The 27248-nt window shown below is 42.0% G+C and overlaps 1 protein-coding gene across 2 annotated transcripts in view; it reads left to right on the top strand.

Annotated features, from left to right (window-relative positions):
* Window positions 1-27248, top strand: part of KLHDC10 (kelch domain containing 10) — an 83002-nt gene that overhangs the window by 34054 nt on the left and 21700 nt on the right. The window contains exon 2 of one of the 2 annotated variants that reach the window (XM_089676914.1): window positions 20070-20162. The exons of the other annotated variant lie outside the window; for it this stretch is intronic. Coding sequence (XP_089533040.1) covers window positions 20070-20162 — 93 coding nt within the window. The remainder of the gene's footprint in view (window positions 1-20069; window positions 20163-27248) is intronic. 2 annotated transcript variants of the gene reach the window in all.

The raw sequence follows: 27248 nt of genomic DNA, 5'->3' as shown, positions 1-27248 counted from the left end.
GGAGGATGGCGCCCAGAACCTTGGTCCTGACTACAAATATCCCAGAACCCACCTGCACAGCCAGTGTGCTGGCTGTTCCTAAAATTTGGTCCCAGGATTGGAGATTTCCTCCCACCCAGATCACTTCAAAATATCCAGGCTGCAGATCCTAATGAGAGTTTTACCAAGCATCGAGGAAACAAAAATGATAGTTTCCTCTAATCAAAACAAAAAAAATGTCAGCGGCTACAAAAACTGTAGAAAGAGAAAAACTGACACTCCCCTGTCCCTCGATCCCACAGTATCCTCACGCCGGCTTCTTCAGTGTGGGCACCTGGCTGTGACAGCTTGTGGCTTCACAGCCGGGTGCTCGCTGCACATGTGTGAGTGGTGCTGCTCTTTGTGAATGGTCCCGTAGTCTTCTAGGACCTGTCAAGTGTCCCCGAAGACTACGGGGAGGGAGGACAACTTCCGGTTCTGATTGCCTAAGCGATCACAGCAGAAGTGGAAGTGGGTACCCCCTCCCCCTGCTCCCCAAAGGTGCCAGTCCTTAATGGGGAGTGAGTGGGAGACAAAGCCTTAAAGCGGAACTTCCCCTTTTGGGTGGCGCTTCGCTTTAAGCAAGCTCCCTTGAACCCCCTCAACTTGCCTTGTTGAGAATCCTGGGCTACATTATATCCATTTAACCTCATGACAGATCGCTGCACTGTCACAGGAGTCATGTCAGAGTTTACAGTGAACATTGAGATTGAGCTCTGCAGTCGCTTTTGCAGCAGCTGTTTTCTTCTGGGTTACAATCTTGTCCTTTTTGTCAGTTTCAGTCAGTTGACCATGTCGACCGTGCTTGTGCTTATCAAATTAAGTAAACTGTATATGCCGTCATAACTATTGATACTGTACCTCGTGACACGGCAATTAAATTGGCAACTTCAGGCACCAGCTAAGCGGGCACCAAAATTGTCCCTCTTTGAAGCTCACTAAGCTCTGATATGACTCCGTATTACTAGTGGCTCAGGCAGTGAATGACAAAAGTGATGCTTTCCACCTGTTAGCTAGGTGTCTCATCACACAGCAGAAGCAAAAGAATTTACATCACTTCCTCTTTCAATGTTAAATATGTTGTCGCTTTCACACCCGCAAATCATGCAGCATTACCTTTTTTTTTTTTTTCCCCCAACCCCTGTATATGTAAAGGCATTTTGTTTTTCTGTGATGGTGTAGAAAAGGGTTAGGCCAGGATTTTGTTATTATGATCTCTGCTGAGAGATTCACCTGCTATATTGTCCTGGTGATAATTGTCAGTTGCCTTGAGAGCAAGCGATAAGGGGAACACCACTAATTGAGACAAATGTTCTGGTGACACCTTTTTAAAATTTCCTCTACCTGTTGCGTCCGATTTACATACAAGAGAAAATAACCAGATGGAGCTTTTGGCTATTCCTTTGTCAATTACGTTGTCATTGAATTTATTTGCAGTGTTGCAAGGTACAGTATCTAAGGTATCTAAGGTTACGATGGCATATACAGTTTCCGGGAAAACTTTGATGAACATAAGCACGATCGACATGGTCAGCTGACCAAAAGACAAAAGAACATTTCGCAAGATTGTGACCCAGAATAAGAAAACACTTGCTGCAAAAGTGTCTGCAGTGCTCAATCTCCGTCTTCACGGGTCTTCTGCTATCACTTTTGCAGCAGTTGTTTTCTTCTTCCGGGTCATCCTCTGGGTTCAGAGTGGAACCTACCTGCTGGGAAGCCAATAGGAAGTGCCCATGTTACATAAGCAGGTTCTTGGACAACCTAAGAAGGACCCTGCTTCCTGTAAGCAGAAGGATCAAGAACTTTTGATTGACTTGTCACGTGACTGTTTAGTGGAGTAAAAGTGGCATTTAGATAGGTTAAAAAAAAAAAAAACAACAAACCTAATCAATTAGTTGTGTGGTGTGGTTGGCAATACCTGGAGCCTGTCGGCTCCAACATGTTAAAATGTATGAGATTTTAGTGATTATAATTGGATCCTGTATCTGTAAGGGGTGTAGCCTTACTTTAAAGTTCTTCATCTGTTTTAAACATTGCAACACAGTAGAAAGAAACATCCTCCTGCAAAATGTGAAGTTCTAGATGGAGAATCGGCAAGATATTTACCTGCAATTTGAAGCTTATGCAAATTCATGCAAACATTGGAATTGCAAAAAAGAGCTGAGGCTGTGTAACAGGTGATCTTCCAGTGTTTATACATTTGGCAGTCAATTTAAGAACAGAGAAGTAAAGAGCAGGGAAAGACACAAGAAAAATGGAGGGGAGAACTAGTGAGGGAGCTACATTTGACAGGAATCTGAGATTTAAAAAAAATACAGCTCAACCATGGAAATAAATTTATAAGCTAGGATCTTCAAGAGAACAGTGTTCCATGTATGGAGTGCCTGTGGTTTCTGTTGGGCAAAAGAACATCAGGAACTTGAATATCTGTTAAAGTGATTTATTAAAGGAAATTTTTAAAAATAACAAGCGTTATACTTGCTGCTCTGTGTAGTGGTTTTGCACAGAGCAGCTCCGATCCTCCTCTTTTCGGGTCCCCCCACTGGCACTCCTAATCTCTCCCTCCTGCTGAGTGCCCCCAGAGCGAGCGGCTTGCTATGTGGGCACCCAAACAAGCTCACTGCCAAGTTGCTACTCTGCATGTCCATTCACACACACAGCTGTGGCTCTTCCCCACCCCCTCTCTTTCCTCATTGGTTCACTGGCTATGATTGCTGTCTAAGCCAATGAGGGGGAGTGCCTGGAGAGCCAAGGCTCTCATGCACATTGCATGAAGGTAAAAAACCTTGAGCTTTTACAACCACTTTAATTTTGTTGGCAAGAGGAAAAGTCCAAAATGTGTCTCACGCTGGGCACTGCCAAAAATGATGTTGTATGCTGCTTTTCTAGCAGATGGAGCTGATAGTTGATGAAATTTGTGGATAGGGTTGTGTAAGGTACTATAATTTTTATAGCAAGCTTTCTGAATTGAAGTTGCAGAAGATACTTACACGAGGATTATGGGAGATTTCTCATGTGACGTGGTTGGCTATAGAGAGCTCAGTGTTTATTGCTGTACAAGACTCCTCTTCACATGAAAGCAGCTGCTCCTGTCGGTAGAAAAGGCTGTGGTGTCAACTGCAGGTCAGACATACACATTACAATGTTTTAATCATGACAGTACATTTGCTAAAATATTTGTAACACAGATGCTAGTTGTAAAGATCAGTGGTAGTAGTAATAATTTGATAAACATTAAAAAAAGTTATATATTTTGGAATAAACCTTTTAAAACATTAGTAGGAATGCATGCTTTGTTCAGATATCTTGGAGAGGCAATAAACATTTTAAAAAATGGAAATTTAGTTTTAATATCCCCTTTGTGACCAAACCTGTGGTTCTAAAGGCTGAAGGTATTTTCATGCATTGTGTGCCCGCACTGCATGGGTTAAATGCTTGTTTTTGTCTAGGGGCTTGGAAAGCAAAGATATACTTACCTAATCCCCTGATCCTCTGAGTGCAGGACTTTTCCTCGCCATTCCTGCCCCCCGTACGCTAACAGTGTTGTGAATGGGCTGTTCCTGACGTCATCCTGCCCATAGCCCAGCTTCAGAAGTGAGGACAGCAGGAACAGTCTACCTTTGGACATGGGGGAGCAAGATTTTCTGGAAGATAGGAAGAATGGGTAAGTATAGCTTTTCCATGAGCCCCTGGAAAAAAAAACGAGCACTTAACCTTAGCAATGCGGGCACAGCTCCACTGCATGGAAAAATAAAAGTTTTGACTGGAGTTCTGCTTTAGTTGTGACGTCAAATTTCAATTTAGTTTTAGCCATAGTCTTCTGATTAAAATGCCATTTTGGTTTTAGTCTTATTTTGGTCATCTGAGTTGAAAATTAATTTTATTTTCATGTAGTATTTGTCACTAAAAGCATGCAGCAGACGAAAATATTTTCGTTGACAAAACACTGCTGTACTTATAACAGCTACTTTGTGTATCCAGGTGGTTTATACCTTGTTTTTTTCCAGGCAGATTGGGCTTTCATTTGGTTTGAAAAGTTAATGGATAGCTCCAGATAGAGAGATTATTTATTTTTATTTTGTCCTACCTAAATGCACTGACATTGATACTAACTTTACACTGACAATAAAGTGGAGTTCCGGTCCTGCCACCTCCCGAAGGAAAAAAAAATAAATAAAAGTCAGCAGTTACAAATACTGTGGCTGCTGACTTTTAAAAGTAGGGCATTTATCTGTCCATGCATCCAGTGCTGTCCTCACCCCGAGCCGATTCTTCAATCGGTTGTTGGGTGTTGGCGCCGCTATCTTGTGCTTCATGAATGGGCTGCAGTCCAAGGCCCCAGAGGGCTGGAGGGGAGGGGGGGGGGTGAACTTCTGGCTCAGTTCGCTGGGAGAACTCAGCTGGAAGTGGGAGCGGGTACCTGTCAAAACCAGGTACCTGCTCCACCCCAAAATGTGGCAGCGGAGGGGGGGTAGGAGACAAAAGTGGAGCTTCCACTTTTGGCTGAACCTCCACTTTAACTGACACTAACACTACACTAGATCAAGCCCTGAACTAGTTAATCTTTATTATTTTTGTATACAGTGAAGAGGGATTAGAACACTTCTCAGTTTTTATTGCAGATTCTCACTCTATTTGTCCTGTTTATCATCATCAAAAGTAACAAAAACACAGATTTTGGGTTGTCCCAGAAATGTAATAGAGGGGTCATTTTCCAATGGAACACTAGTTCTGGTGACTTGGGAATCCCAAATGAATTTCCATAAATTGCAGGGATTTTCTCACTTCCTGTTTGCCTTTGGGACAGGAAGTGAAGGAAAATCTCTGCAATGGGACACAGATAATGAAAAAAAAACAGTCTGAAATGGAGTATAACTCTCCCTTACTCTGTCCAAAATGGGGGTAAAAATTTTGCGTGTGTGTATGTACAGTCATGGCCGAAATTGTTGGCACCCTTGATATTTCTCCAGGAAATCATGTATTTCTCACGAAACGTATTGCATTAACACATGTTTTGCTATACACATGTTTATTCCCTTTGTGTGTATTGGGACAAAACAAAAAAAGGGAGGAAAGAAAGCAAATTCGACATAATGTCACACAAACCTCCAAAAATGGGCTGGACAAAAGTATTGGCACCCTTTCACAACTGCGGATAAATAAGAATGTTACAAGCATGTGATGCTCCTGTAAACTCACCTGGGGCAAGTAACAGGTGTGGGCAATATAGAAATCACACCTGAAAGCAGATAAAAAGGAGAGACGTTCACTTAACCTTTGCATTGTGTGTCTGTCTGTGCCACACTAAGCATGGACAACAGAAAGAGGAGACGAGAACTGTCTGAGGACCTGAGAACCAAAATTGTGGCAAAATATCAACAATCTCAAGGTTACAAGTCCATCTCCAGAGAACTAGATTTGCCTTTGTCCACAGTGCGCAACATTATCAAGAAGTTTGCAACCCATGGCACTGTAGCTAATCTCCCTGGTCGTGGACGGATGAGGAAAATTGATGAAAGATTGCAACGCAGAATAGTCCGGATGGTGGATAAGCAGCCCCAAACATGTTCCAAAGACATTCAAGCTGTCCTGCAGGCTCAGGGAGCATCAGTGTCAGCGCGAACTATCCGTCGACATTTAAATGAAATGAAACGCTATGGCAGGAGACCCAGGAGGACCCCACTGCTGACACAGAGACATAAAAAAGCAAGACTACAGTTTGCCAAAATGTACTTGAGTAAGCCAAAAGCCTTCTGGGAAAACGTCTTGTGGACAGATGAGACCAAGATAGAGCTTTTCGGTAAAGCACATCATTCTACTGTTTACCGAAAACGGAATGAGGCCTACAAAGAACAAAACACAGTACCTACGGTAAAATATGGTGGAGGTTCAATGATGTTTTGGGGTTGTTTTGCTGCCTCTGGCACTGGGTGCCTTGACTGTGTGCAAGGCATCATGAAATCTGAGGATTACCAAAGGATTTTGGGTCGCACTGTAGGGCCCAGTGTCAGAAAGCTGGGTTTGCGTCCAAGATCCTGGGTCTTCCAGCAGGACAATGACCCCAAACATACGTCAAAAAGCACTCAGAAATGGATGGCAAAGAAGCGCTGGAGAGTTCTGACGTGGCCAGCAATGAGCCCAGATCTAAATCCCATTGAACACCTGTGGAGAGATCTTAAAATTGCTGTTGGGAAAAGGTGTCCTTCCAATAAGAGAGACCTGGAGCTGTTTGCAAAGGAAGAGTGGTCCAAAATTCCGGGTGAGAGGTGTCAGAAGCTTATTGATGGTTATAGGAAGCGACTGATTTCAGTTATGTTTTCCAAAGGGTGTGCAACCAAATATTAAGTTAAGGGTGCCAATACTTTTGTCCAGCCCATTTTTGGGGTTTTGTGTGACATTATGTCATATTTGCTTTTCTGCCTCTGTTTTATATTTGTTCCAATACATACAAAGGGAATAAACATGTGTATAGCAAAACATGTGTTAATGCAATACCTTTTTTGTGTGAAATACTTGATTTTCAGGAAAAATATCAAGGGTGCCAACAATTTCGGCCATGACTGTATATAAAAAATTATTGAACAAGTTACCATTTTTCTCAGTAACTATATTTCTAAAGGTGCTATTGACATGACATTTTCACCTCATGTCGGGAACAACCCATGCAATCCGTACATAAAAAGAAACCAAAACAAATATGTTCAGAAATTAAGTTATATGTAATAAAATGGAATGACACAGGGAAAAAGTATTGAACACATGAAGAAAGGGAGGTGCAAAAAGCCAAGACACCAGCTAAAATCTATCTGTAATTAGAAAGCAATCCTGCCCCTTGTCTGTGAAATGAATATCAGCTGGTTTAGTCTCAACTGATGGTCTATAAAAATGTATCTCATTACCAAGGTGTCGCACAAGAAACCTCTCATGATGGGTAAACGCAAAGAGCTCTCTCAAGACCTTCACAACCTTATTGTTGCAAAACATACTGATGGCATTGGGTACAGAAGGATTCTAAACTTTTGAATGTTCCAGTGAGCATTGTCAGGGCCATAATCCGGAAGTGGAAAGAACATCATTTTACCATTAACCAGCCACAACCAGGTGCTCCTCTCAAGATTCCTGAAAGAATTATCAGAAGTGCTGTCCAAGAACCAACGATCACTTGTGGAGAGCTTCAGAAAGACCTGGAATTAGCAGGTACAAAGAAAACAATGAGTAATGCACTCAAATTCCATGGGCTGTATGCACACTCACCACGCTCCATTGCTGAAGAAAAAGCAAGCTCATTTACAGTTTGCTACACAACATTTTGACAAGCCTGTGAAATACTGGCAGAATATAGTCTGGTCAGATGAGACCAAAATTCAACTCTTTGGATGCCATAATACACACCATGTTTGGAGATCAAATTGCACATCACCCCAAAAATATCATACCAATAGTGAAATTTGGAGGTGGGAACATCATGGTGTGGGGCTGTTTTTCAGCATACGGTACTGGCAAACTTCATATCACTGAAGGAAGTATAAATGGAAAAATGTACCAAGACATTCTTGATAAAAATCTGCTGCCATCTACCAGCAAGACAATGATCCCAAACAAAAAGCCAAGGAAACACTCAATTGGTTTCAACGAAGCAAAATAAAGCTGCTAGAATGGCCCAGCCAATCACCTGACTTGAATCCAATAGAACATCTATGGAAAGAGCTAAGAACCTTCAAGATTTGAAGACTGTGGAAAAATGGGTCATAATCACCCCTGAGCAATGCATGCAACTAGTTTCTCCATACAGGAGGCGTCTTGAAGCAATCATTGCCAACAAAGGATTTTGTATTAAATACATTTCAGTTAGCATTTTCAAAACTTTTTCCCCGTGTCATTCCATTTTATTACACATAATGTAATTTCTGAACTAATTTGTTTTGTTTTCTTTGTATATATGGATTGCGTGAGTTGTTACCAACATGTGGTGAAAATAGAAATACATTTACTGAGAAAAATGGTGGCATGTTCAATACTTATTTTAGTGTGTGTGTGGTATTTTTTTTGTTCTCCTCAGAAGAAGGTCGGTCTCTGCTGGGATAACGTAATCAAGCATGCTCCTTGCACAAACACAGGTTCTCATATATGTTGTGCCCAGTTGTAAAGCCCACTTTCTGGAGGCTGCTTATGTGGTTCCGTGTTGTAATGGGGCTAATGTTACAAAATAGCTTATTTTGCAAATATGTTTTATCAGTGTTGGGGGTTTTAGTAATGTAGAATTGAACTCAAAAAGGTGTTTCTGTATTATAGATGACATTTAGAAATGGATATTGTCTATTTTCTGCCTGGAATTCCTTCTGAAAAACAGCTGCGTGCTTCTGCTTTGTGAGGGTGCCTAGATGCTCCTAGCCTCAGAGCTGTTTATATGCAGTATTGGATCTAAAGCACTAATGTGCCTGCTAGTGTCAGAAGATTGGTAGTGAGGTTTGATGATACACACAGAGACATGAAGGATAAGGTTTTGGAAGTCAGTACTGGGGTACAAAAGCTGTGACAAGACCACAGACAGTACTGGTGACTTGTCATTTGCTCCTTGCTTGCCAGATTACAGTTTCTCTTTAAGCTTCCATTTGGATGATCATCTAAAAGGTGTGACCTTTGAGAGTTGAGGACTGCTTTTTGCAAGCCATGAATATTTAAAGTGCTATTAAAGTGGAACGATACTTGCCTCCGATCATGCGATCAAGCTCCCCGCCTGGCTGCTGACATCTTCAGGTGGCCTGCTTCCAAGTTCCGAATGCTGGCTGCTGGGGATGATGTCATTCCTGTGCATGCGGGAGTTCTGTCAAATTCAGCATTGCCAAATTTATATTGTTGACTGTTCAGGGTTGCCGTTGGCTGCAAGCGCTAACCGGGTGTTGGTTTTCCAGCATGCTCGTTCAACAGAAGCCGGTTCAACAGCTGTACACATGGTCCGAAAATCATCTGGTTCCTGCTGTTTTCGGCCCATGTGTACCCAGCTTAGTGTTACTAAACCCAGGACTCTGCATTCACTCCATCTGGTCTTCCATAATACATAGAACATGGAAATGCAATTTATTGTAGTAAATATAAACTGCTAATAGCTTTTTCTCATCAGCAGTATATAGCAGTCTTGTGACTTCTATCAGTGTCCAGCACCCCCCCCCCCAGCAATACACACCAAACTGAGCACGTGCAGAGTGCCTCCTAGGGCTCTGTGCTATCAGCAGATGGATTGGGGACTTTAGAAGAAGGGAAGGATCAGAGAAGACAGGATCAAACAGCCTTTTTACACATTGCAGAGGATTAACCCCTTAGAATCCACAGTGATTATAACAAGCATGCTTTACTGCATATACAGGCTGATATTACTGTTGTGGTTTAGTAACACTTTGCATTTTTTCTGCACTTGTTTTAATGCTTAGTGTCCTGGTCCTTTGTGATTTGAGCTAAAACCCCAGCACCGTGGTCTTCCTTCCAAGATTTCATCTGTAACTTGCAAATTTCCCATCTAATTGAGAGAAGTAGTGGAATGTGTGTTTTGTAGTCTAAATTAGGAGAAAAGTGTGACAACCAAGGCTCCCTCCATAGATGCAGCAGATTGAGTGAGCATAGCCACCCAAGGATAACCTCAGGATTATCAGGCATAAATAAAGCAGGGGGGAAAGCCTGGAAAATTCTAATGCAGGAGCCACATCTATGTACTGGTAAGCAACAGTAGATTAATGTTTTTGTTGTCTGTAATTGCAAATAAAAAATATTGATGTACAATATTTCACACTTGTGGTACCTAACTAAATACGCTTTTGTCTTTGATCATAAGCTATGCACTCCATTTAACATGCATGGATCTTCTAAGCATGCATGTTAATGTCTATGGAGAAGAGTGGGTGCAAAGCAGTCAGACGTTCTCAGAATCGGCTTTATATCTAGAAAATACAGTCAAAATTGCCCCAAGTAATCTAATTCATCCTTCGTTCATTTGGGGGAGGTCTACATTTACCTTTTTGAGCAAGTTTGTTTAGAAGACCCTCATTCTGACATTTGTTGAGGACCGTACAGAATGCCACTTGGGGTGACCCTAACCTTGCAGTGGAATAACAGGGTTGTGCAAGAAGATAACAAATAACTAATGTATGTGCACGTTTTGTAATGCTGTCATTGAGCAATTGTAAATAGCCATATTCATTTCTGATGAGTAACACTCTTAGGTGAGTCCGTGTTTTCATATTATACAAATTGTAACCAGTATGAAACAGAGTTCTGAAGGGTATGAGGGAAGTGTCTATACTAGGGTTCCTCAAACTACGGCCCACGGGCCGCATACGGCCCGCCAAAGCCGTTTATCCGGGCCAGCCAAAAAAAACAAAAACCAGACCGGCAAATAGCTAGGCTGCTCACTGGGTCTTCAGCCACGAGGACCCAGCAAGCGGCAACCTGGAAATCCCTGATTTCATCTGCTGCAGCCAGAGGAGCAACAGGAGAGGAGGAGAGTACACCACGGTACAGTGCATTGTGGTGTTGAGTGAGTTTAATGTACAATGCATTGCGGTGTCCAGTGCGTTACCGTGTACAATGCATTGCGGTATCCAGTGTGTTACCATGTGCAATGCATTGCGGTATCCAGTGCGTTAGTGTACAATGCATTGCGGTATCCAGTGCGTTAGTGTACAATGCATTGCGGTGTCCAGTGCTTTACCATGTGCAATGCATTGCGGTATCCAGTGCGTTAGTGTACAATGCATTGCAGTGTCCAGTGCTTTACCATGTGCAATGCATTGCGGTGTCCAGTGCATTAGTGTACAGTGCATTGCGGTGTCCAGTGCGTTGGTGTACAATGCATTGCGGTGTCCAGTGCGTTAGTGTACAATGCATTGCGGTGTCCAGTGCGTTAGTGTACAATGCATTGCGGTGTCCAGTGCGTTAGTGTACAATGCATTGCGGTGTCCAGTGCGTTAGTGTACAATGCATTGCGGTGTCCAGTGCGTTAGTGTACAATACATTGCGGTGTCCAGTGCGTTAGTGTACAGTGCATTGCGGTGTCCAGTGCGTTAGTGTACAATGCATTGCGGTGTCCAGTGCGTTAGTGTACAGTGCATTGCGGTGTCCAGTGCGTTAGTGTACAGTGCATTACGGTGTGCAGTGCGTTACCATGTACAATGCATTGCGGTGTCCAGTGCGTTACCATGTACAATGCATTGCGGTGTCCAGTGCGTTACCGTGTACAATGCATTGCAGTGTTCAGTGCGTTACCGTGTACAGTGCATTACGGTGTCCAGTGCGTTACCGTGTACAATGCATTGCGGTGTCCAGTGCGTTACCGTGTACAGTGCATTACGGTGTCCAGTGCGTTACCGTGTACAATGCATTGCGGTGTCCAGTGCGTTAGTGTATAGTGTAGTTTTAAATATTGTATTTTTTTATTTTAATTTTTTTGCACTACAAATAAGATGTGTGGTGTGCACAGGAATTTGTTCTTATTTTTTTGAAACTGTAGTCCGGCCCCCCAACAGTGTGAAGGCCCGTGAACTGGCCCCGTTTAAATATTTTTTTTTCATTTTGGAGTATAACCCATGTTAAGTTTTTTGTTTTTGTGTGTTTTTTGGATTTTTTGGTGAGATTTCTATTCAATAGCCAAAATGCTAAGTGTGAGGAAATCCCTCTAAAGTGAGAATTTGCCCTTGTGTCACCAGGATCACCAGAAATGGGTGTCCCCATTGGAAGATTTTCTCTCTCTTCCTGTTCTGGTGCCAGCCTAAAATTTGGGATTTTCTTTCACATTCACTGGGTGATAATAGTAAACAAGACAGAGAGGGTGACTCACACTAATATGGGTACAGATGGTAATAAAAACCTGATAGGTGTTAAAAACCTTCTCCGCTTCATCCAGAAATTAAAGCAGGGTTGCCTTTTATAGTTCTTGTGGTTTGTTTTTTTTATAGAAATTACAGCCAGTGTTTTAGTCTATGTAGATTTTTGGGTATCCTTTTTACACAGGTGTTGGATTTGCATTGGAATGTTTTTTTTTTTTTTTTTTATAGTTAAAAAGTTTGGCTTGTTGGTATCACACTGATGAAACAGGTCAGTGAACTGTATTCTAGATCCAGTGACTCCATAAATACTGTTATCAATGTATGCGCTGAGAAAATACCATAGTAATTTGTATAGACATGCATAGGCTGGTTATGCTTGTTAATTGGGGGACGTTCAGAACATCTTTTGATTTCTGCATACGTATGTATTACTTACATTTCCCTTGTTTGTCTTTTTTGTAAAGTATACCAATCCTACGTTTTCAACTGACCTGTGTGTGAGCTTTTATTTTTCTCCTTGTGGCTCGTGTGGGTGTAGATCCAGTAATAATCCTATTCTCAGAATTACATGTCCTGAGGTGCTCTGTGGAGTGCTGTGTTGGGAAAGGACACTGGCCATTGTCAGTGCCAAGCTCTCTTTCCATATTTGCTAGGCAGATGTTAATGCAGAACTAAATTTCTGGTGGTGTTCACTGTGCGCAGGCAGACTTTTTATTGCAATGTCTCTTCTGCAATAAAACAAACCTACTTGCCTGTTCACAGAGATTCTTGGCATGTAAACTGGCTGTGCAGCTCATCTTACAGCAGCCGGTCCTTTCTCTGTGTGTCGGGATGATTAGCTTCTGCGTATTCACAGCAATGACATAGTCCCACACTGGCCAATGAAAATGGCCGAAAACAGACATACTGAAGAAGATGCTGGCAATGGACTGGGACCATTGGGAGGAAAGTGAGTTTTTTCCTCATTTTTAGTTCTACTTTAACCTCTTTCTGTAAAATGGTACTCTCAGGTGCATGTTCAAAGTGAAACTTAATTTTACGTTCCGCTGATCCTACCCCACCTTCTTCCTCCTCCCCCTCCTCCTCCTCCTCAGGATACCTATTTCTAACAGGTACCCACTCCTACTTCTGCTTTTATCGCCTAGGCCTGCCTGATTTGGTGTGGATGCTGGGTACGTTGTGTGCTTTTTCTCTTTTTTTTTTTTTTTTTTTTTCCTTCTCCCCTTTGGTATCACTGTGTTTTGGTGTGGTTATCCCCTGGTGAGCAGGGAGTTGCTCAGGGGATGCAGTGCAGTATGTGTGGGTGTGCTCCACACTGTGGGTAGCCCCCTGGTCTAGGGCAGAGGGTGTCTGCTAATCTTTCATTGCTCTAACATGTGGGATTGCCTCCCTTGCCTGGAATCTCGGTCCAGATTTTGTTGGGCTATGAGTAGGTCTTCTACCATTATATGGTGCAGAGGCCTCCCTTTTCCCTGGCCATTGTTTTTGCTACAGCACTATGTGGGGACAGTGACCCTGGTTTGAATGACATTCTGGTGGTCTGGCTTCTTCTGAAGGGCATCTGCTCATGGCGTTTCAGGGATACATTACCACCCATCCCGATGATGGTGGTGGCAAGGCCCTCCCATCCCTCCCTTTCTTTGGATGAGCTGTGGTGGTCTGTCTATCTGTGTGTGTGTTTTTTGATCATGAGCAGTGTTGGAATTGGACACAAAGGCGAGTGAAGAATGTCCTCTACCCAATCTTTCCTCCTCGGGTGACTTTGAGACAGTCCGTCTCTGCTGGTCACACTTTCCTTGGGGACCCAGAGCCTGATGCCTACCAGTCTTCTAAAAGCAAGGATGTCTCCGCTGCTTTTGCGGTTTTTTGCGCATTAAAAGATGCTGGTGGCTGTGCTCTGCATCTCTGGAACTGCAGCGGCCCATGGTGGTCCTTTACCGCTTTTTAGGTATGTAGCTCCTTTTGATGAGGCCCTTTTGGAGAGGACCACCCTCCTGTCTCTAGGGCAACCTTTCTCAACCAGGGTGCCTTGAGGCTTCTTCAGGGGTGCCTTCAGGATTCTTCAGGGGTGCCCTGGCAATATGTCTAAAAATTACCCAAAACTTGTATACAAGCAAGCGCGTGAAACAAGCCTGCTTTTTAGTTACACAAAGCCACAGGTTTTCATTGTGCACCATTGGTACCTTCTACCGCTGGCATCCTGACAACCAAAGACATCAGTTGATAGGGAGGATTTCAGCTGCCTACACAGAATCCTAGTTTGACCCTCCCCTGCCCTTCTCCATCAGTGCTGGTGTCACATTAGCTCAGTGATGGATAAAAACTGAGGGAGAGGGGATACACTGGAATACTAGTCAGTTGCCAGTGTGCAAAAGTGTATTTGCTTTGGAAGAACAAATCACCTCTAATGTTGGGTGTCCTACATGTGTGGATGTTGCTGCGTTATATAAAACTAATAGAATCGTTTTTCACATTTTAGAATGGGCTGCCTCAAGACTGTCCATAATTTTAAAGGGTACCTTGACTGAAAAAAGGTTGAGAAATCCTGCTCTAGTGTGAACAGGCAGCCTTGAGTCCCCCCCTCACCAGGGGTGCTACGCCTATTTGCCAAAGTCTGGATACTGGACAGGTTTTTTTCTGGTCTACACAAAGCTGGCACTGGCATTTTGGTGCCCTGCTGATGCCTTTCCTTCGTCTGTGATGCAAAGGTGCCCTTCTCCTGCAATCTTGCACAGGTAAGGATCTGCAGCACTAGCAGGGTACTGATGGGTAGACAACCTGCTATCCTCAGGTTACAGGATAGGGTTTATTCCTATCCACCAGACTGGTTCCACCTCCACTCTTATCCCCTCTTCGTCTTGTTTATGGGCTTTTACAAGGTTCTGATCCTGGAGAGTTTTCTGGGGTTTTGCTTAAACCTGTTTATGGTTTGAAAGAGAATGGGCCTAACGCTTCTTTCTTCTTTATTTATTTAGGAACCTTCAGGCCCTAAATTGCTTTGTCAGGGTTCAGATGTTCAAGATGGACTCCAGCCATTTTGTGTTGGCCTCCCTTCAACAGGGTTTTTTTTCTCTGAGCCAGACAGTTTCGGGGACGTGCATTATTTATGGAGCTTCCATTTGGTCTAGCTTCTGCTCCCCGGGTGTTTTCCAAGGTGTTGGCTCTGGTCCTAGCATTGCTGAGACAATATGGGATTGCTGTGGTAGGCTGTCTCAGTGACTTTCTGCAAGTGCTCTGCTGGACAATGTGGCGATCACCATGCGTACTTGTCGGAATTTGATTGGGTTCTGACCCCGACTTGGCATCTGGAACATTCGAGTCTGATTCATGACTTGACTTGGGCCAAGGTTTTCTTTCCTTTGGACTGCCTCCAAAGCTCTGGACTACATGTTTGACTGCTGCTGTCCAATAGATGGCCTTCTCTGTTTCATTTCACATGCAGGTCCGGTATCCATCTTCGAGGCGGTCTCAAGCAGTTCCACACAGGGTTCTGCTGAAGGAAATATTGTCTTAAGCGTGAAAGTCTGCTGCACCCTTGGACAACCGGAGTTGTGTGGGTCATTGACCAGGGCCTCTCTACTCTGGTGGCTCTGGTCTCCATCACCATCTCTTTGGGGTGAGAAGTTGTTCTCGTTCTCAGTTGGGTGGTGGTCAGGACAAACGCAAGCCTGTCAAGTTTGGAGAGGAGCCCTAGGTTCGAGGTCGGCCCAGGGCCGTTGTAAACCAGGGGAATCTCGGCTACCCATCAGTGTCCTGGAGATTCTGGTGATCAGGCTATGTCTTGAATGCTGTAAAGAGCTACTTCGTGGGTGCCCGGTCAGAATCCAGTTGGATAACATCACTGAAGTGGCCTATGTCAACCTCCAGGTCTGTGGACAAGCAGGTAGACTTTCTCATTCAACAGACGCTGGATCACGGTGAAGGGCCTCTGGACCCAAATGTCTCATCAAATCTGCCTGCTTTGGTGCTCCCACGGTGTGGATCTTCTGGTGTCCTATCTCTACAGAATTTTGCCAGTATCTCCTATCTCATTTATCCATTTCCTACTCTCAAGCTTCTTCGTAGCCTGCTGTGTAGGATAGAGGCCAAAGGGATTCTGGTGGCTCCCAATTGGCCTTGTCGACCCTGGTAGGATATAGGGTGTGACTGAAAGTAGAAGTGCCCTGGTAGCTGCCTCTGGTCCAAGGACAGAAGGTATTCCTGCAATCTTCCACCCTGCTTTACTGTCGCTGGTCTGACAGCTGGCTATTGGAAGCCTGGTTCTAGGAGACAGTGGATTGTTGGACTTCTTGATACCAAACATGTTGAAGGCACGTAGATCTACCTCTCAGAAGATTTCATCGCACTTGGAAGGCTTGCCTTTCACGGTGCAATGCTGCACGTTTGCATCCATGCTCCTTCTAAGTGGCTCAGGTTTGGGCCTTTCTTTGATCTCTGATCAAAAGTTTGCCTTGACTATCATTAAGGACCATGTCTCTGACTCTGATTTTCATGTATTGTCCTTGGCCTCGTACTCCTTGATATGTACCTTCAGCCAAGGGGTTCGACATGTGGCGCCTCCTGTGCCTTTTTTTTGTTTTTGCCATGGGAACTGAACCTGGATCATGCCTCCCTTTGAGAATATTCAGACCAGTAATTTTCACAAATATTAATTTGAAAAACAAATCCAACTATTGGGGATAATAAATTCCTTTATATAGAGAGAGATGTATTTCTATAAATAAAGAATTGTTTACACTACCTGAATGCTAAATGTACAGTTTTAGCGTATGGGCAGCTGTCCGTTTTATATGCAGTGAGGGGAGCATGTGGTGTGTTGAGCATTGTAATTTTGTTGGGGTGTGTGTGTCTGACTGTATTAGGAGTGTCACAAAGTGCCACTTTATTATGTGTCTGAGATGCCATGTTGTACCTCTCTCAGTGCACTGAAGTAAAAGGCTACATATTTGCCTTTTCCTGACTACCTTGCTGTGTGAACATGCCCTGAGGGTGTAATACTACTAGAGGCTGGTTCATGGTAGGGATGTTATGCTTTTGCTATATTTTTAATTGTTTCAAAGAATACATGGACGTAAGAGTATACATTGTACATATTCATTAGTCTGATCACATGACCTGTGTGTTGGAAGAATGTCCTGCGTGGAGAGAGCACATCATTATTGGATAGATTCTAATTGGTTCTTATAGGTTACAAGGTAAACAAATTGGCATTTGTGCTTTTCCTTCTTTTTTTTTTTTTCCTTCAGTATATTTTTATTCAAGTAGAAATAGTAATTGACAAAGTAAAAGCACAACATAGAGTTTTTTTGTGTACATGATAGTTGTTTGTACAAGTAATAGTTCACGTAGGAACTATGTTCAAGAATACAAACTCTACACCCTTTGGTGGCAGTGAGCATCTGGTAATAAATCGATAAAGATTCTGCTTATGGCCTAAGTATCGATGTGAAACAAGAAGAAGTAAAATAAACAGTCGGGAAAAGAGGCAAAGTGGTAAAGGATGGGATTGTGCAAGAAGAGAGGGGCGAAAGGGGTGGGGAGGAGGGGTAGAGTCAGCTGTTGAGAGTACAGGTCAAGATACACTAGAGTGGAGGTTTCTAGAGTTCCTGTAATCCAACAATTGAAATCTTGTGAGAGAGAGTTTGTAATCCACGGTTCCCAAACTCGCTGACGCTTGGACATACTATTCTGGAGTGTAGCTGTCAGCTTCTCATTGAGCAAAAGTCCAATGGACTCGGGATTCAACCTCAGACACAGGTATGCGTTTTGAAAGCCAGGCTTTTGCTATAGTCTTTAAGGACATGGTTTATGAGAATAAGTTGGGATTTGGACAGCCTTTATGGTTTCCAAGTGAGGAGGGCTTCAAGTTGATTAATTTGGCAGTGTTCGGCCGAATCCGGTATGTAGAATGCTATACGCTTGTCACCAGAGCCCTGTGAATTGGCACTATTTGAATATGCAGCTAGTGCATTGTTTAAAACCTAATCGATAAATACCAGGGAGTGCCTCAATTTTATGTAGACATGCCAAAACTCAGTCATGGGGCGCTGTCTCCAATAAACAACCATAGACCAAAATATATAATAATGGATCTGACACCTTGTATGGCTAATACAACATTTTGTTTTATTATCTGTATATAAAATATATAGCTTTTCCCCCCACAAGGTACACCTATTTCCCCTACCTCCCGACCAATTTTAACGCACCTATTGTATCCTCCAGATTGAAATCCCCCCTGGAAAAAGATGGCTAATACTGAGAGACCCTGCCAAGAGACTATGATGGAAAAAGCATATGGAGTCTAAAGAGTATTGAGTGCCTGCTAATGTTCCGAGAGCCTTCAAAGATCCTCTTGGATAATATAGCAGCTAATGTTAGGCTAGCAAAGACTTAATACGTAGTTTCTATATGACTACTGTGTAAAATGTCTGTGGTAAGTCCAGTTGGTACAATCCCAGGTGTCTTACTAGATATGCTCTACGGTCCTAATGCAGTTGCCTGCCTCGGTATGCCAGCTCAAGGTATAATGTCCATCCATGCAGCTGATGTGACCTAGACTGCTTGGAGACGGATCTGCATAGGAGTATAGTGAGGATCTCACCACTTCTGTTCAGTCCTCTGTAATAACTAGCCCTCCAGAGATGGATAAAATGGGATAAAAGATGGGAAATCGGCATATGGAGTCACCTAATAGCAAGTGCAAGAAGCATCTCTGCAGGGCCAGTTATCACAAAGGACCAAGCGGAAAGGGTGAGATCCTTTCTATACTATATGCACATGTCGCTACACTGGCATATGGATTGGCCATAGAAGGTGTCACATCCGTTATTCTGTATTTTGGTATATAGTGTATTTTTTACAGTCGACTTCAAGCAGAATTAAACCCATAAACACAATTTGCACCTGGAGATCTGGCAGTTAACACAGTTCCTATCTTAAGGTGACACCAGTCTGGATGGAAAAGCAGTGGAGCCACACAGAGAAAGCAGCATTGTCAGTCTGGGTAGAGGGTAGTGTTAGATGCAGTAGCAGATTTAGATGGACCCGATTTTAGCAAATTTGAAGCTGAACTCCAGTTAACACTAAGCTACTAAAGCATCAGTTTTTCTTTTGGGATAAAGGTTTAAGATTAATTAAAGCCAAACTTGATGGTCTGTCTCAACACTCTAACTCCCACTTTGCTGGACAGCTTGATCTATTGAAAAACAAGTGAAAAAATCTAACACAACTAATGCAGCATCACACCTAAGAATTGGTAAGCTGCAATAGATTACATTTTTGTTTTTGGAATTAATACCATAAGTAGCAGGCTAGCATTGAGAGGGGAATGGTAAGGCAAAGTTGCTTAGCAGCATCGCTGAGCTAGAATTATGTTGATAAATTATGCTGCCCTGTTCATTTTACATGTACAAGCTGTACAAAAAAACCCAAAACTTTAATGACACTAATAGATGAACATATATTTTCTTTGAGCTGATCATACTCACAAATTCATCCTTTGAATTCAGTTTCACTTTGGGGACAGTGCTCTGCCAACAGACTGTTACCACACCGTTCTATTTAGATGGCTTACCCTGTAACTGATTTTCTCTTAGAACTTATGTAGCAAGTATGCTCATTTCATTACGCAACATACCGAAAATAAAAAACTGTGTGCGCTATGAGCATAGGGTTTAAAATTCATCTAGAGATTGCTTAATAAATGAGCATCATGGATCATAGCCATTTTACATTTTGTACAGTTGGGGTATTGTTTGTTTGGCAATTACCAAATTTTACTGACTAATAAACAAAAAGGTGCTTATAACTGAATTGGTATCACTTTATACATTTGCAGAAAAAGGGAGTCCCCCACTGTAATCCTAAGTAGGTAAAATCTATTGCATAGTTTTTTTGTTTTTTTTTTAACCTCCCACTCCTCTTATGAGGATAATAATTTAATAATTGATGATTTTGTTTTTAGTCAATCCTTGATCCATACAATTTGTTAGTGATGCTATAATAACATTTTCCCATTGCTAAGAAATTGGGTAGTGTATGTCTGACATCACACTCTGTTTGAAATTCCCATAATTTCCCTAACCCTTCTACAAGTCGTTCATTTATTGCTCCCTCCCTAAGTATTAGTAAGGATGTTAGTCTCAGCCCAGCTCTTTATTGCTGCTCATGTTGCTGTCTGTTGATGCCCTGTGTTGTGTATGTCTGACTCATTGCTGGTAATTGTGGTAACAGGCTCTAAGAAGAAGGTACGCTGGTTTCCCGTTAGGCGACTCTTCACTCAATCCTGTCCCAGCATCAGGATTCCTAGCAGGTTTTTAAGAGAAGGTGGGTGATGATTACCAGCCATGCGCTTAGTTCATCTGTTCCTTTGTCTGGTGTTTAATACCATTCTGTCCTTCTAGCTGCTGTTTTGTGTTCTTGTTTCTAGCTTTTATGTGTCTTATGCTGACTTTGGTTGGCTGTATACCCGTTTTTTATTCTTAGTCGTTTCCAAACATTAAGGCTTTAAAAGACACACGTGTGGTTTCTTTTGTTTTATTTAGTTTTGTTTTATTGCATAGATGTTAAATTTCAGCACGTTAACAAGTACGGTTAGGAAAGTTTACCTGCAGACACAATTCTCCTGTACTATGTTTTATGAATAAGTTGCATTTAAACGATAAATACCTAGTCTACTATAAAAGCATCACTGTTGAAACCTCCAATGAAATATGACAATAACTTCCATTTACCTTTCAAACAGACTTTGAACTATGTGCAGTAGATAAAATGCAGACCTGTGTTGAATATTTCCACAAATAGCACAGACAATAAAAAGCTCTAGTAGGTCTGTCTATCTGAAGAGAAATTGTGCAGACTCCGTGTCTTACTGCATTACTCCCCTGCTCTGTATATTCTTCTTTTCTTCCTGTATAGAGATTTGAAAGTTATCTGTATGATGTAAAGATCTATATTCAGTTTTTGGTTCGCTTCCTTTGTGTGTTTTTTTTTGTTTGTTTGGTTTTTTTTTTGCTGTCAAAATATATAGTTCTGGAAAGGTTTATAAATCTAGTTTTTATAACATATACTAGCTGCAGGAACACAATTTTAGAATTTCCATAACATTGTTTGATTTTCATTTTGGTTGGGTCATGTTATGGTTAAATCAACATTTGTTCTGCATATATTTTCTCTGTTGGTCTGACTTAAAGTGTTACTAAACCCACAACAGTAAAATCAGCCTGTATATGCAGTAAAGCATGCTTGTTATACTCACTGTGGAACCTAAGGGGCTAATCATCTGCATTGTGTAAAAAGGCTGTTTGATCCTGTCTTCTCTGCCCCTCCTCTTGTTGAAATGACCACCTGATACAGACTGAACCTGTGGTCGCATGTACATGCTCAGTTTGATGTGTATTGCTAGAGAGGGATTTTTTTTTTTTCTTGGGAGGGTGCATGTGATCAGCACAGGGCCAATCAGTGCTGTCCAGACAGGGTCAGCGGTTTCACATCCTCTTAGAGCAGAAGGAAAACTCCTACAAACTTTAACCAGTGCTCTGCTGAAGTCACAAGACTGCTCTAACTGCTTATGAGAAAAGGTATTTAGCAGTTTATATTTACTAAAATAATTGCATTTCCATGTTGTGTGTACCGTGGGAGATCAGATATAGTGAATGCAGGGTTCTGGGTTTAGTATCACTTTAAAGTGAAGCCAAACTTTGTTTTGGATAGAGCAGGGAAGGGTTATAGCCTCTATAGAGTGAGGAAGGATTAGAACTTCTAGCAATGTTTTTATTGCCACTGTGCCTTCCTGTCCTGGCGACAAATGCTCCTATTTCTTGTACAAGGACAGAAAGTGAGTTAATATATACCCAGTGGGGCCACGGTCCAAAATAAATGAAAAATAGAGGTTTTAAAGTGGTAGTAAACTTTTTTTTTTTCTTTGTAAATTGTTGACAGACAGGGTATTTATGACGGAAGAGAACCTATCCATCTCTTTGTGTCATAAATGCTTCCTCCTGCCTGTCAGCTGTCATGTACACAAAGCCGCACATGCACAGCTCAGTGGACATTTACAGCCCTGATCTGTGCCTCTGTGATGTGACTCCTGTGCATTCTTGCGGGAGAGACCTCATCGTGGTTTGGCCATTCATGCAGCCGAAGCACAGAGCCCAGAAGGAAGACCAAGCAAAGATGGAAGCACCCAGGACCTGCCGGATCGATCAGAGCGCGGTGCTGGAGGGCTTGGTTTGACAGGTAAGTCTGTCATAATGTGCTAATATGCGGTGCATACTAGCACACTATGGCAAAACCCACCTGTGGGGCCCTAAAAAGAAGAAATGAAAGCAGACTTTACTACCACTTCAACTTTTTTTTTTTTTTATATTATTTCCACTGGATCCAATTTGAATAAATGGCTAGAGTAAGGCAAATAAAAGCAAACCCCATCCTAGATAATCTGTAAACATTGCAAGGATTTCATCAAACTAGTTTCTACCTTCTGCTGTTCTGTTGAAACAAACTCATGTATTCCAATCACTTCTGAGTGCCAAGTAAGTCCTTGCCTGCTATAGACCCATAATCGGCTACAGTGTAATAAGGCAGAATTTGCCAGGAAAAGCAGGAAATTACATTTTTGTGGCGGTTCTTTACATACATAATGGTGTATATACAGAAAGTTCCTGGGGATGCTACAGGTACAAGAAACCATCATTTTGAGTTTTTCATTACCATTATAGAAAATTTGGTTGTCTGCAGACTAAAAACAATAACTTTTAAATAAGACTGTGTATAAACTACCTTTTAATCAAGCAATTTCTGCTACCGATTTAGCTTTTAACCCTTGCCTATGTTCAGTTTAAACTAATGCCATGACCGCTGCAGCAGGTTTCATATTTCAGGGTGGTTCCTTTCTCTTTCAGAACCCTATGGAGCAGTCATTTGCTTCCAGGAATTAGAGTTCTGTATCCCTATACTGTCTGCATCAATATAAACACACAGTCTAGGATAGCAAGTCATTCCCTTGCTAATCCCCCCACCACCACCCCACCCCCCCCTTTTCCAACCTTACGGACTGGTTTGACTGCACTGCCCACGGTTAACTTTTTCCTGTGAAGACTGGAAGTTCAGGGAAACGGCGCTGAGAGAGCAAGAGCCAGCAGCATTGAACATTGTAAACTGAAAGTGTTGGGGTAAGAATTTTATCAAATAGTTCACCGGGGAGTGTTTATTTTATTGTTCACCATGTGCAAGTCTTCTGTCACACCAATCTGACTTTGAAATCGTGTGACTTCACTGGAACTTAGATGTCAGTCCATCTTTAGGTGCGACTTGCAAGACACAGATGTCTATGCAAGTCGCACCTGAACTTGAAAAAAGTAGAGCATGCACTACTTTCAAAATTGTTGTGGGACTCCAACGAAATCAGAATCACACCAATATAATATCTTCCATTGCAGACAATAGGGTGCGATTTGCCATGCGATTTAAAACTATCAAATCGCATGGCAACTTGCACTAGTATGACCGGGCACTTAACAGAAAAAAACACTGAGGGTTTAACACTACTACACGGCTTGTGTAAGACATTCCTTTTAAGTCCATGATTCATGGTTTTCAGAGTGCATTATTTTACATTGATGGAGGTTATACTCCTAACCGCTGCATGTAGAAGTTTGCAAGTGTACTCTGATATTGAGGTATTGGGAAAACCATCAAGGGTGAAACACCTAAGATGAGATAAAATTCCTTATAGTTCATTATTTCATGGCTTTTAGTGGGGAAGAAAAGGACATACTGCAAACAGATTTGCGCAGATAAATCAGCCTCCTCCATGTCACTCTTAAAGCACAACTCCCAAACTTTTTAATTTTATTCAAAATAATATAGAAGGATTAGAGCCTCAATCAAGGTTTGTATTGCTGTCGGTGTCCCTGTTGGGGTAATTTGCTCTTGCGTCCTGTGATAAAAGGAAATTATGGAAATCTCTCCCTGGGAGATGGAGGGACTGTTGGAGGCTGGGGGAGGGCAAAGAGGAGAATAAAAACACAAAATTTACTGTTCAAAAGAGTAAAGCGCCGTCTATTTCACCTATTTCTCCTCTGTGTCCTCAAAAGAAAGAGAAATAAAATGCTAATTCACACTACACTCAGAATTTGAGAAAAATGTAATTGTTTCATTGTACCTATAGCTGCAGAGGCAAGCGAGGGTTTGTTTTAAAGCTCATTTACTGCTTAAAGCTGAACTTCAGGATCTAGCTACCTTTGCATTTGCAGATCCCTCTCCCTAGGTTCTGTTAACGGACACTGTTTAAATCAGTCCCCCTTTTCTTGCAATCCAAGGTTTTCAGCCTCTGCAATGTCATGATATCCCTTGGAAAATAGTGCTCCTTCCTTGTGCCAGGAGGAGGACTTTGTCTTACTGCAGTTATATCCGTGCGAGGAAAGAAGACAAATTTCCCATTATGCAAAGGGAAATGCAGGAAGTCATGCATCTGGGAGACTGACCTCACTTTCGCCGAATTTCCGCTTTAAGGATATATGCATACCAAATGTCCATGGTCTGGCCACAGGTTGAAGTCAGAGCAATGTGGGCATAAATGCAAATTATGCTAGGAGTCTGGTTTACATGATGCAGTTACAGTGCGCAATTAGATGTCCCTTTTGGAATCTGAAGTGTGTATGTGTTCATACACATACGTTCACTAGCCACGTTATTAGGTACACCTTGCTGGTACCAGGTTGGACCCCCTTTTGACTTCAGAACTGCCTTAATTCATCATGGCCTAGATTCAACAAGGTGTTGGAAACATTCCTTAGAGATTTTGGTCCATATTGACATGATAGCATCACGCAGTTGTTCCAGATATGTCGACTGCACATCCATGATGCAAATCTCCTGTTGCACCACATCCCAATGGTGCTCTATTGGATTGAGATCTGGTGACTAAGGAGGCCACTGGAGTACAGTGAACTCATTGTCATGTTCAAGAAACCAGTTTGAGATGATTTGAGCTTTGTGACATGGCACGTTATCCTGCTGATAGTGGTACGCTGTAGTCATAAAGGGATACATATGGTCAGTAACAATACTCAGGTAGGCCGTGGCATTTAAACGATGCTCAATTGGTAGTAAGGGACCCAAAATGTGCCAAGAAAATATCCCCCACACCATTACACCACCACCAACCTGAACTGTTGATACAAGGCAGGATGGATCAATTTTGGTGAGCCTGTCAGAATTCTATCCTCTGTTTCCTGCTCTTAGCTGAGAGGAGTGGCACCCAGTGTAGTCTTCTGCTGTAGTCCATCTGCTTCAAGGTTCAATGTGTTGTGCATTCAGAGAGTTCAGAAAGTGGTTATTTTGAGTTACTGTTTCCTTTCTATCATCTCGAACCAGTCTGCCCATTCTTCCCTGACCTCTGACATCAACAAGGCATTTTCATCCACAAAACTGCCGCTCCCTGGATATTTTTTTTTTCTTTTTTACTATTCTCTGTAAATTCTAAAGATGGTTGCGTGTGAAAATCCCAGTAGACCAGCAGTTTTTGAAATACTCAGACCAGCCCGTCTGACACCAACAACCATGTCATGTTCAAAGTCACCTAAAACCCCTTTCCTTCCCCCATTTTGATGCTCGGTTTGAACTTCAGAACGTAGTCTTCACTGCGTCTAGATGCTAAAATGCATTGAGTTGATCAGGAATTTGTGTTACCATGCAATTGAACAAGTTCAACTAATAAAGAAGCTGGTGAGTATGTGTGTATACATATACACAGAGGAAGAGTTGTTGAGATCTCTAGCACGTGTGTGTGTGGGTTCCTTATGGCCAAGCTGAAATTCAACCCTGATGGTCTTGGCTCTTAAAACAGAATATATAGTTCTCAGTTAATAGGCTCTCATCTCTAAGCACTTGGAAGTGCATAAATAGTCAGATTTCAAGTTTTACCATGACTGAGTCAGAATTTTCAAAGTCATGGCAGGAAGGGAAATATATCATTAGGGCACACTGATTTGGCAACAAGATCTCCGAAGGAGAAAACTGATGCCGTATCTTTTTGTTTTCTCTCCTCCAGTTTGCAGTCCTGCTGAGTAAGTGCTTATTCGTGCCAGTCACTTAGTCATTCTACCTCCCCACTAAACAAATCGTAGAGACTTGGCACTGAGGTTAGCACTTGAATCTCACCAAGGACACGGAGTGTGTGTTTTGCTTGAGTTTGATTCCACCAGTATTTTTTGAGTTGTGGAACACAAGGCTTAAATTTTGCCTTGCCCTGCTGTGTTCGTGTATGATTGCATGAAGGTTGTAAACATTTTGGGGCAGGTATTGCTTTATCTGTCTGCTTTCTATAAAAACAGAAAATAGAAATTTTCAGGTAGCCTAAGTGGTAATAAGACCTGCTTTTAGTGATCTCTTAAGCTAAAGGTGTGTATTTTAATGTTGGAGTAATAATTATGAATCAAGTCTCTTGGATGCGAAATAATACTTTTGCAATGCAGATTTTTTTTGTAGCAAAACATCTGTTAAAGTATAATCTTTGCTTTCAGTGAAGTGTCCCTAAATAGTCAGAGTGAGGAATTTAGTTACTGTGTAATATCTTTTTCGTAAACTACTAACTATGATGTAGTTTAAAAATTTAAAAATATGGCATAGGCTGGAATTTACCTTAAACAAACCGAATTTTGGCTTGCGTAAGTTTTTTGTTAATTTAAGCCTGTAAAACGTTCTGGGTTTCTTTGTCATGCATTGTGTTTTTACATCAAGTATTGTAGCAGTATACAGTATAATACTGGATAAAGAAGCCTATTTTGTGTGTTGAAACCTGTTGGGTAATAAAGGTAATTGATCCAAACTTCTTGCATTCATCAATGGCTACCGTGGTACGAAACTGCAGCTGCAAATCATATCGGATATATTGTGTAAATAAAGTTACACACAAAAGATCCCTTTGTATTATTTGCAGTTCTATTGGATTCCCTTCAGATTTGCCCTATGTGACTACCTCCTTTTTCCTGCAATGCTATTAAAATCATTGTCACTTATTTACTCCCACTCTTTAAAAATCCATAACAAATCAGAAGGGAAGTTCTCCAGAACAAGCATGTTCCATTGATATCTTGGCTCAGTCTGTGTCACTGCTTTGCAGAAGGAACTCTGTCTTTAAAGCTCTAAATGAGCCTTAACTATTGCCCGAGTCCTACCAGAATTTTACTAGGATTTACGCCATTTATATTTTGAAAATATTTAACTGGATTGCTCATTTAGCTAAATTACCCTTCCAAAGGGTCCATCTAACTGCTAGGTACCTGAGACCTGTCATATTTATATGCATTTCAAAGCTAATTTCATGCTGGACAATGATATGCATGTTAGCCGACTGTAAACAGTAGGTATTCAGAGATATGAATACCTAAACAAAATTGTATCTGAGAC

This window comes from Staurois parvus, unplaced genomic scaffold (genome assembly GCF_062004578.1).
Source record: "Staurois parvus isolate SC_StPar_1 unplaced genomic scaffold, SC_StPar_1.0 ptg000175l, whole genome shotgun sequence".
In the NCBI taxonomy this organism is placed as follows: Eukaryota; Metazoa; Chordata; class Amphibia; order Anura; family Ranidae; genus Staurois; species Staurois parvus.
The sequence above is the reverse complement of the archived record's forward strand: the minus strand, read 5'-3'. Positions and strand labels throughout refer to the sequence as shown.